Below are 13,627 nucleotides of genomic sequence, written 5' to 3'. Positions count from 1 at the left end.
CCTCAGCCAATAAAGCGAGTTGAGCGCCGCAACCCCAGAGTCGGTCACGACTGGACCTAATGGTCAGGGGTCCCTTTACCTTTACTATCCTACTGTCAGAAGGAATCTGTGTGTAGGGCGCACATGTGGTGAACCATTGAACTGCAGGTGGCAGCCTTCTCAGTGGTTGCTGCTTTGCTTCCAGGCCCAATCCAGGTTTCATTTTATTTATATCCCACATTTTTAATGACTCCAATAGTAGCAAACAATACAAATTAGACCATGACAGTAAAATCTAAAACCATGCAATAAAACGTAAGTGGTTTTGATCTCCAGAGCCAGTTTTGAAATATTAGACTAAGCTGTCTGGTCTGGTCTGGTCTGGTCTGGTCTTGGAGCCCACTAGGCAAGGCTGGTCTTGTTCCAGCACCAAGGATAGCTCCTAGTGAGCCGCTTGCTCTGACAAAGGTTGGAAGTGAACAGATGCCCTTTGAGCTTTTGTCACCTCTCCTACATTCTGCCCCTTTTGGAGAACTAGTCTCTTAAAGTGTTGGCCTGGAGACAAGCATCATAAAGTATCCAAGACAGGGAAATCTAGACATAATTGCTGAGGATCCATCTTATTATTGCCATTTCCCTCAAATTGTTAAAATTGCATGGTTGATTTCAAACAAATGACTTCAGGGCTTCACCTAAGCAACTAGAAATTATGCCTTGGCCACAGAACAAATGTCAGTAACCCAAACCTACAAGAGAATAGAAGCTGACTGGTTCTGTGTATTGACAACTTCCATATATAACGATGTGGGTTTGGCTTCTAAAACAAGTTAACCACTGCAACACGGTCTTCTGACAATACAAGAGATAGTTCAGAAAAAGTATATTTTAGGCACGTTCTTTAAGTAGATAGCAAAAAGAGAGAGGAGGGAGGCCTGCTGCATCAGACTTAACAGATTTATTGTGGCAAATGTTTCTGCGGCTTTCGTCTAGGAAGGTTGATGCCGCTATAAATCTGATAAATCTTTACAGTAACACAATATTTTTTTCCTGTGTTTGTTGTAATAGACTAACTCGGCTACATTTCTGGAATTCGTTGATTAAGTACATACTTACTCAGCAAGTGCAAGAAGCAAAGAATCTCAGTTATGGTGCCATGTCTTCTGTTTATCTCCCATGCGGAAGGCCTTCAATCTTCTGCTGTCATTGCAATTACAGATGAGTATGTTCTCTGAATATGATTTAGCTCCGTAACTTAGGCTGAAATGCCAACCCACATATCTGTGAGTAGACCTTGTTGAATTCAGTGGGATTTGCTTCTAAGCAGACATGGTTAGGACTGCAGTCATATGCACATCCAAACATTCTCAGTAATTAGTGTGCTTCTCCTTAAGCCAGCAGACTTAAGGGAGGAACAACATTGCAGAGACAGGGAAGGTGAAGTCATGTTGCATCTGCTGGCATGGCATTGCATCTTACCCATTATGTCTTATGATGAATGTATACAGCATTATTTGAGTTTTCTCTTTTTAAAAAAATAATTATTGGTTTTAATATAAGCAAGAATAAACAGAAGTAGTTATCCCTTTCTGCCACATCCTTGTTAAGAAAAAGAAACATTTCTCTCAAGGTGGGTGTGCATAGCTAGTGGATGCCAGTTCTCTGTGTCATCAATAGAGAAGGATGCAAATGGATCCTAAATTTCAATAACATTGAGTCCTGGGTGTTATTTAACACCTTTATGTGTTTAGTCAATTTCTCCATCAGGGTTGTCGTCCAGACCTTTTGCCTCCTCTGTGTGAGATGAAGATGGTCCAAACTTTTCCAGTTCTGTGGAGCTGTCTAGCCACTGCCAGTAGGAATGTTATGAGTCCTTTGTGCCGTAAGTCAGGGGTAGGCAACCTAAGGCCCGGGGGCCGGATGCGGCCCAATCACCTTCTCAATCCGGCCTGCAGACAGTCCGGGAATCAGCGTGTTTTTACATGAGTAGAATGTATCCTTTTATTTGAAATGCATCTCTGGGTTCTTTGTAGGGCCTGCCTGGTGTTTTTACATGAGTAGAATGTGTGCTTTTATTTAAAATGCATCTCTGGGTATTTCTGGGGCATAGGAATTCGTTCATTTTTTAACAAATTTCAAAATATAGTCCGGCCCACCACATGGTCTGAGGGACAGTGGACCGGTCCAAGGCTGAAAAAGGTTGCTGACCCCTGCTGTAAATCATAGAATCTTAGAGTTGGAAGGGACCAAGGGTCATCTAGTCCAACCCCCTGCAACACAGATATCTCAGCTAAAGCATCCATGACAGACGGCCATCTAACCTCTGCTTAAAAACCTCCAAGAAAGGAGAGACAGTTCCACTGTCAAACAGCTCTTACTGTCTGAAAGTTTTTCCATACGTATAGTCAGAATCTCCTTCTGTTCCTCATGGGAAATGTTCAACATGGCTAACTGTGGTAAGCTTTGAACTGTTAGTTGTATTATAAGACTTATATTCTAAATATTATATTCCAAAATTCCTCTATTCTATCCCAAGTCCACTACATATGATACATAGTACCCCCTCCAACAGAGAGGAGAGGAGGCTGAATTGATCCGGTTACATCCCAGAGATGTAAGGTGCCATTTTAGGCAACAAGTTAACGATACTTTCTTGATTTTTAATTAATGAATCTATTTTTCTCAATCAAGTTAGTGCATGTAACCAGCAATTCTGAATGTGATATATATTTAATACTAAATTTCTAAAACTTAAAAGAAGAAAATGGCATGTGACCATCCTTTTCTGGGTGCTGCATTCGTTTATGTATTTCAGATGCCCCACAGGCACAGGAAATACCTGATGAGGAAGAGAAAACTCATCAGCACCAGCAGAGGAGAACCAGCAGCAAAGCAAACTACAAGAGGCCAGCCATGGATAACTGAAGGAGAGCAGCGCCTCAGCTGCATTCACTGACAGGCATTGAAGGGAAGGAAGAGGTCACAAAGCTCAGCAGGGGGCAGATGGTGTGGCTGAGGGAATAGGAAATTTAGGAAAGCTTGCCAGAATCTAAACGGTGAGGGGGCTAAGCAGTGAGATTTGGGAACCCCAGGTTTGGGGCAGGTGGAAGGGCACGCATGCATATAAATACGTTTTTTGTTCGAGATACCAAAACACTAATGAGTGCCTCTACTCTAGGAAGCCACATTTGAAAACGTTGTTTGATAACTGGTTAAAAATCCCCACAAAAAAAACCAAACTCCGCCTGTCTTTGAAAGCACTGTCTGCAATAACATCTAAAAAAAAAAAAAATAAGTGGGGCAGGGGGTGTTGGGTGGGTTTTTCTTCTTCCAATTCACCCCGCTGCAACTACCAAAGCAAACTGAGGTGACCTTTAAACAATCGTTTGCTTTTGCTCCACTGGATCCAAACAAAAGCTTTCTATTTCATATGCAAGTCTATGCAGCTGTAGATACTTCTATGGGGAAAGGTCAAGACATTTAGTGACCTTTGCAATGGATGATCTAATTGAAGAATCACCACAGCCTCTTCCTTTCTTTCTCTCTCTTTTTTTTTTTTTTTTTTTTTGGTTATTCCAGAGAAGGAACCGAAAGGCAACCCAACTCGCAAAATGCTAGCTTTGTGGAAATTACTGGGATGCACTGAGCAGCTCTAAACTATTTAATTAACAAAATCTAGTCATTAATTAAAGTAATTGCACAATGTAAGCCTTGGGTGTGTTCATTGCAAAGCTGATCAACTTAAGGTAAGCACAATCTTGGTCAATCCATCTTTCTTTTTAGAGGATATTTGCCTTGGAAGAAACCAACAAGGTAATTTACAGGCACCCACCCTACCATTCTGCCTTCTGGGAATTGCATCTCTGTGGGCAATGGCTTAGGAATCTCAGTGGCCTCCCACATAGAAACTACCCAGCTTCTTTGGGGTGTGGGATGAGAAAGGGCACCATATTTCAAAAGGACTGTAGGTCTGTGGTAAAAGTGTAACGTACACATGCACACATACCCATTGGAAGCATAAGCTGTTCAGTTGCGTGGATTTGTCACCAAGTTCACAATTCAGTTCTGTGTTCCTGATAATAATCTGGTAGATTTCAGCTAGGCTCAGTGTCAGGGACTGGCATTGTTGGGTAGCTCCCAAGGGTCTCCAGAAGAGCCAACAGCTGACCCCAAATGGTGGTCACATCTGTTTAGACCTGGAGTTGCTCTGTTTATCTTCTCCGGGCAATGGCAGCTGCCATTTTAATTTCCCCACAATGCAATTTAAGCCCCGACAGAGCACCATCTTGGAGCAATGCTACACTGAAACCCTGAGGCATTGTGGCAAGATTAGCTGATGGGTACCTCTACCTGAAACCCAATGCTAGTCAGAATGGACAATATCAGGTGAGATGGACCCATAGTCTGACCCAGGGGTAGGCAACCTAAGGCCCGGGGGCCGGATGCGGCCCAATCGCCTTCTCAATCCAACCCATGGACGGTTTAGGAATCAGCGTGTTTTTTACATGAGTAGAATGTGTCCTTTTATTTAAAATGCATCTCTGGGTTATTTGTGGGGCATAGGAATTCGTTCATTTCCCCCCAAAAAATATATTCTGGCCCACCACATGGTCTGTGGGATGGTGGACCGGCCCACAGCTGAAAAAGGTTGCTGACCCCTCTGATACAGCAGCTTCCCAAGGCCCTCCTGTCACACAGCTATCCTACCGGGTATATTTATTGCATTATAGAAAACCATTCCAAGAGTTAAATCAACCAACTGTGGTCCCCATTTTGGATCAAAGTTCTGCTCTTTTACTGTATAAAATGTGAATTGTCTTCCATATATCCAGTATTTGTTGGCAGAAAGGACAGAAGTAGTGTAGTTACAGGTAAAAACTATTGCATGGGGAAGGACCATAGAGCAACTGCTTTCCAGGCAAAAGGTATCCCTGGTATCTCTAGATAGGGCTAGAGATGTCAAGGCCTGGTGGGGGAGGAGAGACTGGAAAAATTGGGGGAAATGTAAAGGTAAAGGACCCCTGACAATTAAGACCAGTTGTGAACGACTCTGGGGTTGCGGTGCTCATCTTGCTTTACTGGCCGAGGGACCCGTTTGTCTGCAGACAGTTTTTCGGGTCATGTGGCCAGCATGACTAAGCCGCTTCTGGCGAAACCAGAGCAGTGCACGGAAACACCGTTTACCTTCCCGCTGGAGTGGTACCTACCTATTTATCTACTTGCACTTAGACGTGCTTTCGAACTGCTAGGTTGGCAGGAGCAGGGACCGAGCAACGGGAGCTCACCCCGTCGCGGGGATTCGAACCACCGACCTTCCGATCGGCAAGCCCTAGACTCAGTGATTTAGACCACAGTGCCACCCATGTCCCTAAAAAACAGGACGGTTTTTCCCCCATTTCCCCCTGACCTTCACAACTCTCGGTAGGACTGGGAAAGAATTCTGTCTGAAACTCTGGACAGCCATTGATAAGTCAGTGTAGCCAATACTGAGCTGCACAGACCAACAGTCTGACTTGGTATAATGCAGCTTCTTGTGTTGACACATAATTCTTAGATTTGTTGCTGTTTTCTTCAGTTTCTCAGGAAAATAAGTATGTAAAAGCTAGACTGGGTTGAATGTAAATTCAATTTAAAAATGGCTCACTTCTCATGCCTATACAGCATTAACAAATAATGCATGCCAAACAAAGGGACATTCTAAATCACACTTTCCTAAAATACGAAGTCTTTCCCCAGTTTAGCAGGCAGTGTGACAGTAGCTCCCTTCCTCCATTTTGTCCCAAGAGTTGATCCCCCGCCCCGAGCCTAAATTGATGGTCTTTTCAATAATTTGAGATTAACTCACTCTTTTTTTGTACTGAGTTTTCTGCAATTGCTGTGAGCAGAGCGTTTCATTACTTTTTGCCTCCTGCCATTTGCAAAAAGAAAGTATGTGTGTGGCAGGGGGATTCTATTTTTGCATGCAGGAGAACGAGGTTTCCGGATGCTCATCCGCCTCTCTTGTCAGCATTTAGGCAGGCAGCAGAGCGAAGTCTTGTCGTCCTGCTGTGTTAATAAGCACTGTCCCCTCCCAGACATAGCTATGGGTTTGTAGAGGCTCAGAGTCCCTGCTGCGTTAATAAGCAGTATCCCATTCTGCACAAAATACACTGAGTGCATTTTTGAATGTATGTTCTGTAATTTTCTGTCGTCACCAGAGACTCACACGGATGTTGCATGCCTGCCTTAAGATGAGGGCAGTATGCGCTGCTAGAAAACACAATGGGCTGCCTTTAAGTGTGTTAGACCAAATGTGATTAAAAGTTGCTAAGCCTAAATTAAAAATGAGGAATGTGGCCAAAAAGAGACACAGGGCCTGTAAGGGAAAGGCTCATTGGTTTTACAAGGCCCCATGCAACTTAAAATGAATGTAATAGATGTCAGATGCAGCTTTCAGATGCCAGAGCTGTCTGAAGGCAGTGAAACCCACCTTAAGTGAAGAGGCGCCCATTTTGGATACTTTTTGCAAGTCACTTTTATGACATGAAATCTGCAATCCTAAGCATTATTAGTGGCAAGTAATTTCACCAAAATTAAGAGAACACACTTAAGACCGGGATGCAAATGTGTCAGTGTAGCACAGCAGCCTGGGTGTTGAGGGAGCAGCATAAATTACAATCCTTGGCTACATTATAGTTACTATGGCTCTGTCCAACTTACATGACCTGGTTGTTCCAAGGATCAAGTAAGATAAGCTTCGAGTTCAGTGGAGAAAATTATGGGAAGCAACTGAAAAGAGTTATTGGCATAGGCAAATTTGGCCCTCCAGATGTTTTGGAACTACAACTCCCATCATCCCTGATCACTAGTCCTGTTAGCTAGGGATGATGGGACTTGTAGTCCCAAAACATCTGGAGGGCTGAGTTTGCCTATGCCTGGATTATTGGCTCTAGACTGCTCATTCACCCTTATCAGTTTAAGCCGACACTTTATGCAGTCATAGCTGTGGAACTGCCTCCTTCGTTATGCCCTATCACAAACTTCAAAACTAAGGGCTTATCTGGACTCCCACCGCTTTCCCCTGGGAAACCCGTTCTTTACTGCTGAATCGAAACAAACGGCAATCACATTTTCCATGGGTTGTCATTTGCTCCAATTCAGCACTAAAGAGTAGGTTTCCCCAGGGGAAGCAGTGGAGCAAACAGAAGACCACTGGGACCCATGCTTTCTAGTCAAGGGACAAGCGGATGTGGGAACGAGTCATTTAAAGCCATTTTATAATCGCTTATGGAACTTATCGCTTATGGAACTTATAATTGCTTATGGAATTATGTGTGATTTATTTCTGAGTAAACAGCCATAGGATTGGACTGTAAACTCTCTGGAAATACTTTTGTGCAAACCCGGAGAATGGTATTAAAAATGTGTGGTCTCTCTTATGTGAAGCTCAAGCTAGAAGCTTTTCCAGAGGCTCAGCCCATCCTGTTTGAATTGAAATTGTAGGGCAAGTGGGGGTTTATTTTAAATTACTGCATTTTACTTCTGTAGTTCCAGTCCTTTAAAAAAAATGTTACTGGCAACTCATTCTTTATAATATAGGGAAGAACCTAAACAAAGTACATTTTTGATAAAATTCTTCTATTTGGATTTTATATATGAACAAGAACAAAAAATGGCTTCTAGGAATCAAAGACTTAATAATGCTTGGCCTATCAAAGTAGACTGATGAATTTAATAAATTGGAGGTCCATGCATATTTTTGTCTTCTCCCAGGCAACCTATCTGCAAGCTAAAAGCAATATTCCTTAAATCATGACACATCTGATCACAGCAGATGGTGAACAGTCTTTTGCCTAATTAGCATTTGGATTCACATCCAGCTTTTTAAAAAGGAAAATACAAACTATCATTCCTTCTTTGCCGGTTCAGAGGATATTAGGATGTTCCCTGACTACAAAAGGGATAGATAAGGTTGCTCCTAAAATAATCAGTTTGGCTCTTGTTAGTAGCACTCTTGCCTCCAAACGAGGAACTGAAAGTCTCTTAAGTTATTTTTTTTTAGAATTCTAATTCTTATTTTACTCTGCTGGTGGTTGTTTATAATTTCATTTTGCTAAGCTGCTTTGAACTGTTCACTGCAAAAGATGGGATATATATCCCTTAAATAAAGATGAAAATATTGGATCTTTTAGTGTGCCAAATTGCTCATAGCATTCAAGTTCCAACAATTACCCACATCATCTCCCGGTATAGCTAGAAGACAAAAGCTCTGACTCAACGCCATAGCACCTTTTGTAAGGAAGTGTTGCAGTCCTGTTTAAAATAGTCATTAAATGGATGCCCCAAAGGATTCTTTAAAAGGACGGGGAAATCATCACCATTCACATTTTATTGACTTTTTATTTAATAAAAAAGACAGTATCAGATTAAAAATACAAACACTTTGGGTGATTATCCAGCTTTTTCCCCTGCCTCGTAGAGATAAAACCAAACAATGAGCAAAAGAAAAACAACAAATTATTATTTTTAAAGGTAACATTTTGGCCAGAGCTGTAAAATAATGCTGCACCAATTAAATTACACCAAAATATATTATTATACCTTTGAAATGGCTTTCAGACCAATAAATTAAAAGAGACAAATTCAAATAAAAAGTCAACTTTGAAATACAAAAAAAGTCCCAAATTAAATAAGAAAAAAAATACACAACGCTAATAATAATAACAACAATGTGCAGTCAAGTGTTCTGCTTCTTCTAGGAATGGTAACATGCCAGTAAGTCCCTACAGAACATATTCCAGTTTGGCAGCAATCAGTCAATCATTCACATTTGTACACAAGACGGCAGGCCTGGGCAACAGCCTCGGGCAGACGTGAGGAACCCGGGGCCCTCTGAACGTTGGTGGACTCCAACTCCCATCAGCCCCAGACAGCATGGCCAATGGAAAGGGATGATGTGAGTTGTAATCCAGCAACATATGGAGGGCCACAGTTATCCCTGTGGGCTAAGTAGAGCTCAGATGCACGGGTGATTCTTAGTTCCTCTCCGGGGCAGTTGAGTTCCCTTTTCTTCACTACATACATCAATTAAACATTTAACTCAGCCAGATGGGCAGGCATTGTAAGTCAGTATTGTTCCACTGAAATCAAACTCCATTAGGTCAACTGAGACCAGTCACAGCTGCCAAGGGAGCAAGGCTTACGCGCCCGGATTAAAACATGATCTTCATGCTAATACAAAGTTTTATCCAAATTACCGCAGTACTCTGTTTCAAAAAAAGGCACAGCAAATATTTTAGACTTCTGCATCCTTCCAAGGCTGCAATTCTATGCTTAATTACTTGACTTGTTTACTTCTTAGTAAACATGATTTAGGAGTGGGTTGCACATTGCACATGGCATGAATATTAGAATTGCAATTCCAAAGAAGGTATATTCCTTTGCTTCATACTGTGACATATATCAAACAGTAAACAGAGAATCCTAACTCAGCCACAGGGGATGGGTGGGTCAGGGGAAGAGATTCCATTCTCATGCCTAGAAGTCTGGGTATATGGATTTTATAAGGAATCAATGTCATTTTGACCAAGACTGGTTAATTAATTTGGTTCATTGCCTTGTAGAGAGATACAGCTGTTCTGAAGAATTAGGAAACCTTTTCAGGAAACTGGAACTAAATAATTCACCCATCTGAATGTGAAGTGAAAGTGTTCTTACACAACATATAGGCAGTTCAGGCATACTTATGAGAAATATAAAACAACATTTCCCACCAGCTCAGGTATTTTCTTGTCTTTTACTCTGGAATCTCTTCAGTTTGGCACTTTTTCCCTGAAACATTTGGAGCCCCAAGGTAGAGTATGATAGTTTCTGCTTTCAGCTAAAGTCTTGAAGTTGGCACTGGTTAAACGCAGGAAAAGAATCTTGGACTATTTCCTGTAGTTATGTGTACATGTTGACTTTGTTTTAAAGCTGCAAACAATTTGGTGTTGTAAGCTAATACAGTAATGCAACTCTATTTGAACTAAGAGCTGCTTACTGGAATAACCGTGACCAGAAGTTATTCTGAATTGCCCAGGCCTGTCAAACACATAGTGCCTATTTAAAAAGAGGCTTACATTCACGTAATCCAGTAGACCCAAGTGGTACCTTTATGGGAGTTGAAGCCTTTAACTCAAGGGTGGCTAATCTGTGTCCCTCCATGATAACCCCCCTCACCCTTGATTACTGACCATGCTGGCTGGGGCGGAGGGGAACTAGAGTCCAACAAAACCTGGAGAGCCACAGGTTAGCTACCCCTGCTTTAGCTGCAATATTTAAATTAAACCCATTGGAAATAATTCTTTTGTCTTCTCTGATTTGACCCCACTGTCTATGAAACATCAACCCAAATACATACACATTCTTAAACTGAATCCCTCAAGTCTACTTTCCTATTACTTTCTTCCTACTCATAAACCATTCCCCCATTGTATTACATACTGACAAGGGCTCTGGAATTCTGTAAAACTCTTTGAAGTTTATAACTACAAGACTCAATTCATCCAAGTAAAATTCTACCAGTTTATGGTATCATAAATTTTGTTGATCTTTGTCGTTCACCTAAGTTTGCATAGATGCACACATGTGCCCCGCCCCTTAGAATTCCTTGTTCCTTTAGTATTGGGAGACTGTATTGTCTCATTTCCAGACTGCTGCTGAAAAATCTTTAATGAATTAGAGCTTGCCTGCATACTGTTTTATTCATTCTAGTTTCTCAGTAGCCATACATACATACACACAGGTATGTAGAGAGGCTACTGGCAAGTAGCTACTTCTCAGTGTGCTTGTCTGGTCTTTCCTTGGCATTTTATGTAGCCTTACAGTGATTATGCAATTTCCAGAGCCCCTGGTGGAATTTATTTCATACTATTTTTTTGCTTGGAAGAAGAAATCTTCCTCACTCCCAACACTTCATCCTTTTACTACATTGCTATCTCTTCCTAGACTAACTTTTCTATGAATTCAAATAACTTCCACTCAAATTACTAATCACATTTCAGCAGGCGACACTATCAAATGATAACTGGCAGTGTCAATCATTGGTTGGGCAACTATGCGTGCAGCTGGCAGCCCCCTTCTGCATGTGCATATTCCTTAGGGCATATAGATATTGACAAATCTACCAGCAAATGATTTCTTATACTTAACAGTTGACTTTCTTTTTTAAAAAAAAAAAGTTTTGTTTTAGCATTATAGCTTTTCCAGTGGTTAGTTACCTTCTCTAATATAAATATATGTACCCTTTTTCCAGTTTACATTTTGTCTAGCTTCAACTTACAGCCACTGCAATATGATCCTTCTCTGTCTGCCAGATTCCAGAGTTTCTGCTTCATACTTTATTGTAACTTCTTTGGATACTAGGTAGTATTTTGACTGAATGAGCTATAGGGTTGCATAATGAGCATGAGATGAATTTTTCCTCAACATAACTTAAGTATTTCTGCTCAGTCTGTCTGCTCAACATCACTTCAATAATGCTACCACTGTCAACAAATTGATACTGGGCCAACTCCATCATAAAGGTACCCAAAACCCTTTCCTTCCAGCCCTGCTATCTTCCCTCTGCTAGTTAAGTTTGTTACAGATCTCCAGAGCTTTCTTGTAGACCTGAGTGACATCATCCATGTCTGTAAGCAGAGAAAAACTGCTATCGCCTGTCCGATTCCGATAGCGCTTCAGATACTGTGGCCGTGAGCGATTTTGAAGTCCTTGGAAATCTTGGATCTGGAGGAAGTTTTCAGCAGACACACAGCTCCTTATCCTAAGCCTGTTCTCTTGCAAATCCACCAAGTCAAAGGAGTCACTGGACAGGATGCTGTCATCACTAATCACGCTGGAAGGGCGGCTATAACTTCGAGATAATCCATCTCCAGGCAGGATTGCTTCCTCCATGGCTTCCAGCATTGGTGTGTCAGGGCTGATCAAAGCAGAATCCGTGCTACTGGTGGAATACTTGCTACTATGTTTTAAAATACCTTTGCGCCTGTAGGAATGACTGTGAGACTCTATCCTTAATGTTTCAATAATGCCTGGGGACGTATCGCTATTTCCTGCCTCCTCATTACGGTCCAAGAGTTCTGAAGATTCGCTCCGTTCTGGAGATGAGTAGTAGCCAGATTCTCTTTGCTGCGTCTTCTTAAGGATTCCTTTTTTTGGCATTAAGGAAGACTGCTTAGTGCTGTATTTACCCGTTACCTCCCCCTCCACAACGTTCTTACTGGACATCCCTGTCCTGCATAACTCCTGCTCCATTTTAAAAGTGGAGGGTAATACTGGATTGACTACTCCTTCTATATATCCTGCACTATGAGAGCGATGTTCACTGTTGCTCCTTTTTTTTAAGATGCCTTTTGGCCTCTTGGAGTTCGGCTTGCATGCATTTTCAACTCCTCCTTCCTGGATAGACTGTGCAATGTCATTTTCCTTCTTTGATTTTTTCAGGGATCTCTGTCTCTCTAGTGTGACTTCAGATCCTTTTGGTTTGGAAAGGCACTTCGTTTTGGTGTCAGTCTCTGGCTGCAAGCCGCTAGAACGATGATGCCAATCTATGAACCGAGACAGCAGGGGGGACTCAGAGTCTTGCAGGGCATCACAGTCACAAACACTGCTCTTGTAGCCCCAGTTAACCCACCAGTGGTTGGCTATGTCTTCAATAGTTGCTCTGCGCTCAGGGTTCACCATCAGCATCCACCTGATCAGGCCTCGAGCATCTACAGAAAAAGAAAACCAATTTCAACCATTCTACCATGACTTTTTTAAACTTTAATTCTAAATTGGAAGCATGGCATAGAAACAAGTGCAACAAAGCAGTGCAACAGGTTAGCGTTATAGCTCTTTTGACAGCTATTTGCCTTCAGATATTCCCTAGCTGAAGACTCATGACACAAGTTGCCACTATGCTTTGGTAATCTGAGTAGCTTTCCATATTAGGGTTAGTCTTGTGAAATACACGGGCTATTGAATCACTATGGCCTAGTTCTCAGTGAGATGATAAACCTGTGTCTGGGCTGAACCACTTCAGCCTGCTGGCGGGAGCTCACATGAATGAATCCAGACAGCCAAACAAACAGACAAGCAACACACAGAGAGAAAACTAGATGTCACAGAGAACGGTAAGCTATAATCCTTCTCCTTGACATTTAGTTTTCTATAGGGGGGATTGTTTTGTATGGAGAAACCCCCACCTGAAATCTGAAGTGGTATAACCCAAAGACAGATTTATCAACTCAGTGACAACTAGGTTAATGTGCATGGCAGATTCTCAGCACACCCATGTTCACCTTCCTACACACGGGACAGGAAGGTTTTCGTGTAATAGAAATGTTTACTATTATCCAAATGTTCTGGGCAGGCAGGGCCTTCCTTATCTTCCTATTGCCATCTTCAGGCATATTGAAAACTTTATCCTGTGTGAGCCGTGGTCTGCCCATTCCTTTAAGCTAATACCAATGCAGAAACCATGCAAGTAGATGTCTTGTGCACCACTATGCCCATAATAAAGGTGTAAATGGTAAAGTATGTGATGCAAACTGTCTAACCTTCATTTGTATAGGGTTTACACAAAACAAGATTTCCCTCCACATGCGGGGGGGGGGGGGCGGGGCGGCTTGTCTCATGCTGCAATATTTGT

At 42.0% G+C, this 13,627-nt stretch overlaps 1 protein-coding gene and 1 long non-coding RNA gene across 2 annotated transcripts in view; one reads left to right on the top strand and one right to left on the bottom strand.

Annotated features, from left to right (window-relative positions):
- Positions 1 to 13,627, top strand: part of LOC310743724 — a 75,949-nt gene that overhangs the window by 59,973 nt on the left and 2,349 nt on the right. The window contains exons 4-6 of the long non-coding RNA XR_014539189.1: positions 1,045 to 1,969; positions 2,038 to 2,191; positions 2,792 to 3,722. This is a non-coding gene — a long non-coding RNA (uncharacterized lncRNA). The remainder of the gene's footprint in view (positions 1 to 1,044; positions 1,970 to 2,037; positions 2,192 to 2,791; positions 3,723 to 13,627) is intronic.
- The window catches only part of NUAK1 (NUAK family kinase 1), a 53,089-nt gene continuing 47,797 nt past the window's right edge, over positions 8,336 to 13,627 (bottom strand). The window contains exon 7 of the mRNA XM_083574101.1: positions 8,336 to 12,707. Within this exon, the coding sequence (XP_083430227.1) occupies positions 11,563 to 12,707 (1,145 nt within the window). The 3' untranslated portion in view covers positions 8,336 to 11,562. The remainder of the gene's footprint in view (positions 12,708 to 13,627) is intronic.

This window comes from Podarcis filfolensis (assembly GCF_964270895.1).
Source record: "Podarcis filfolensis genome assembly, chromosome: 10".
Classification (NCBI taxonomy): Eukaryota; Metazoa; Chordata; class Lepidosauria; order Squamata; family Lacertidae; genus Podarcis; species Podarcis filfolensis.
This window is presented reverse-complemented; position numbering and strand designations above follow the sequence as displayed.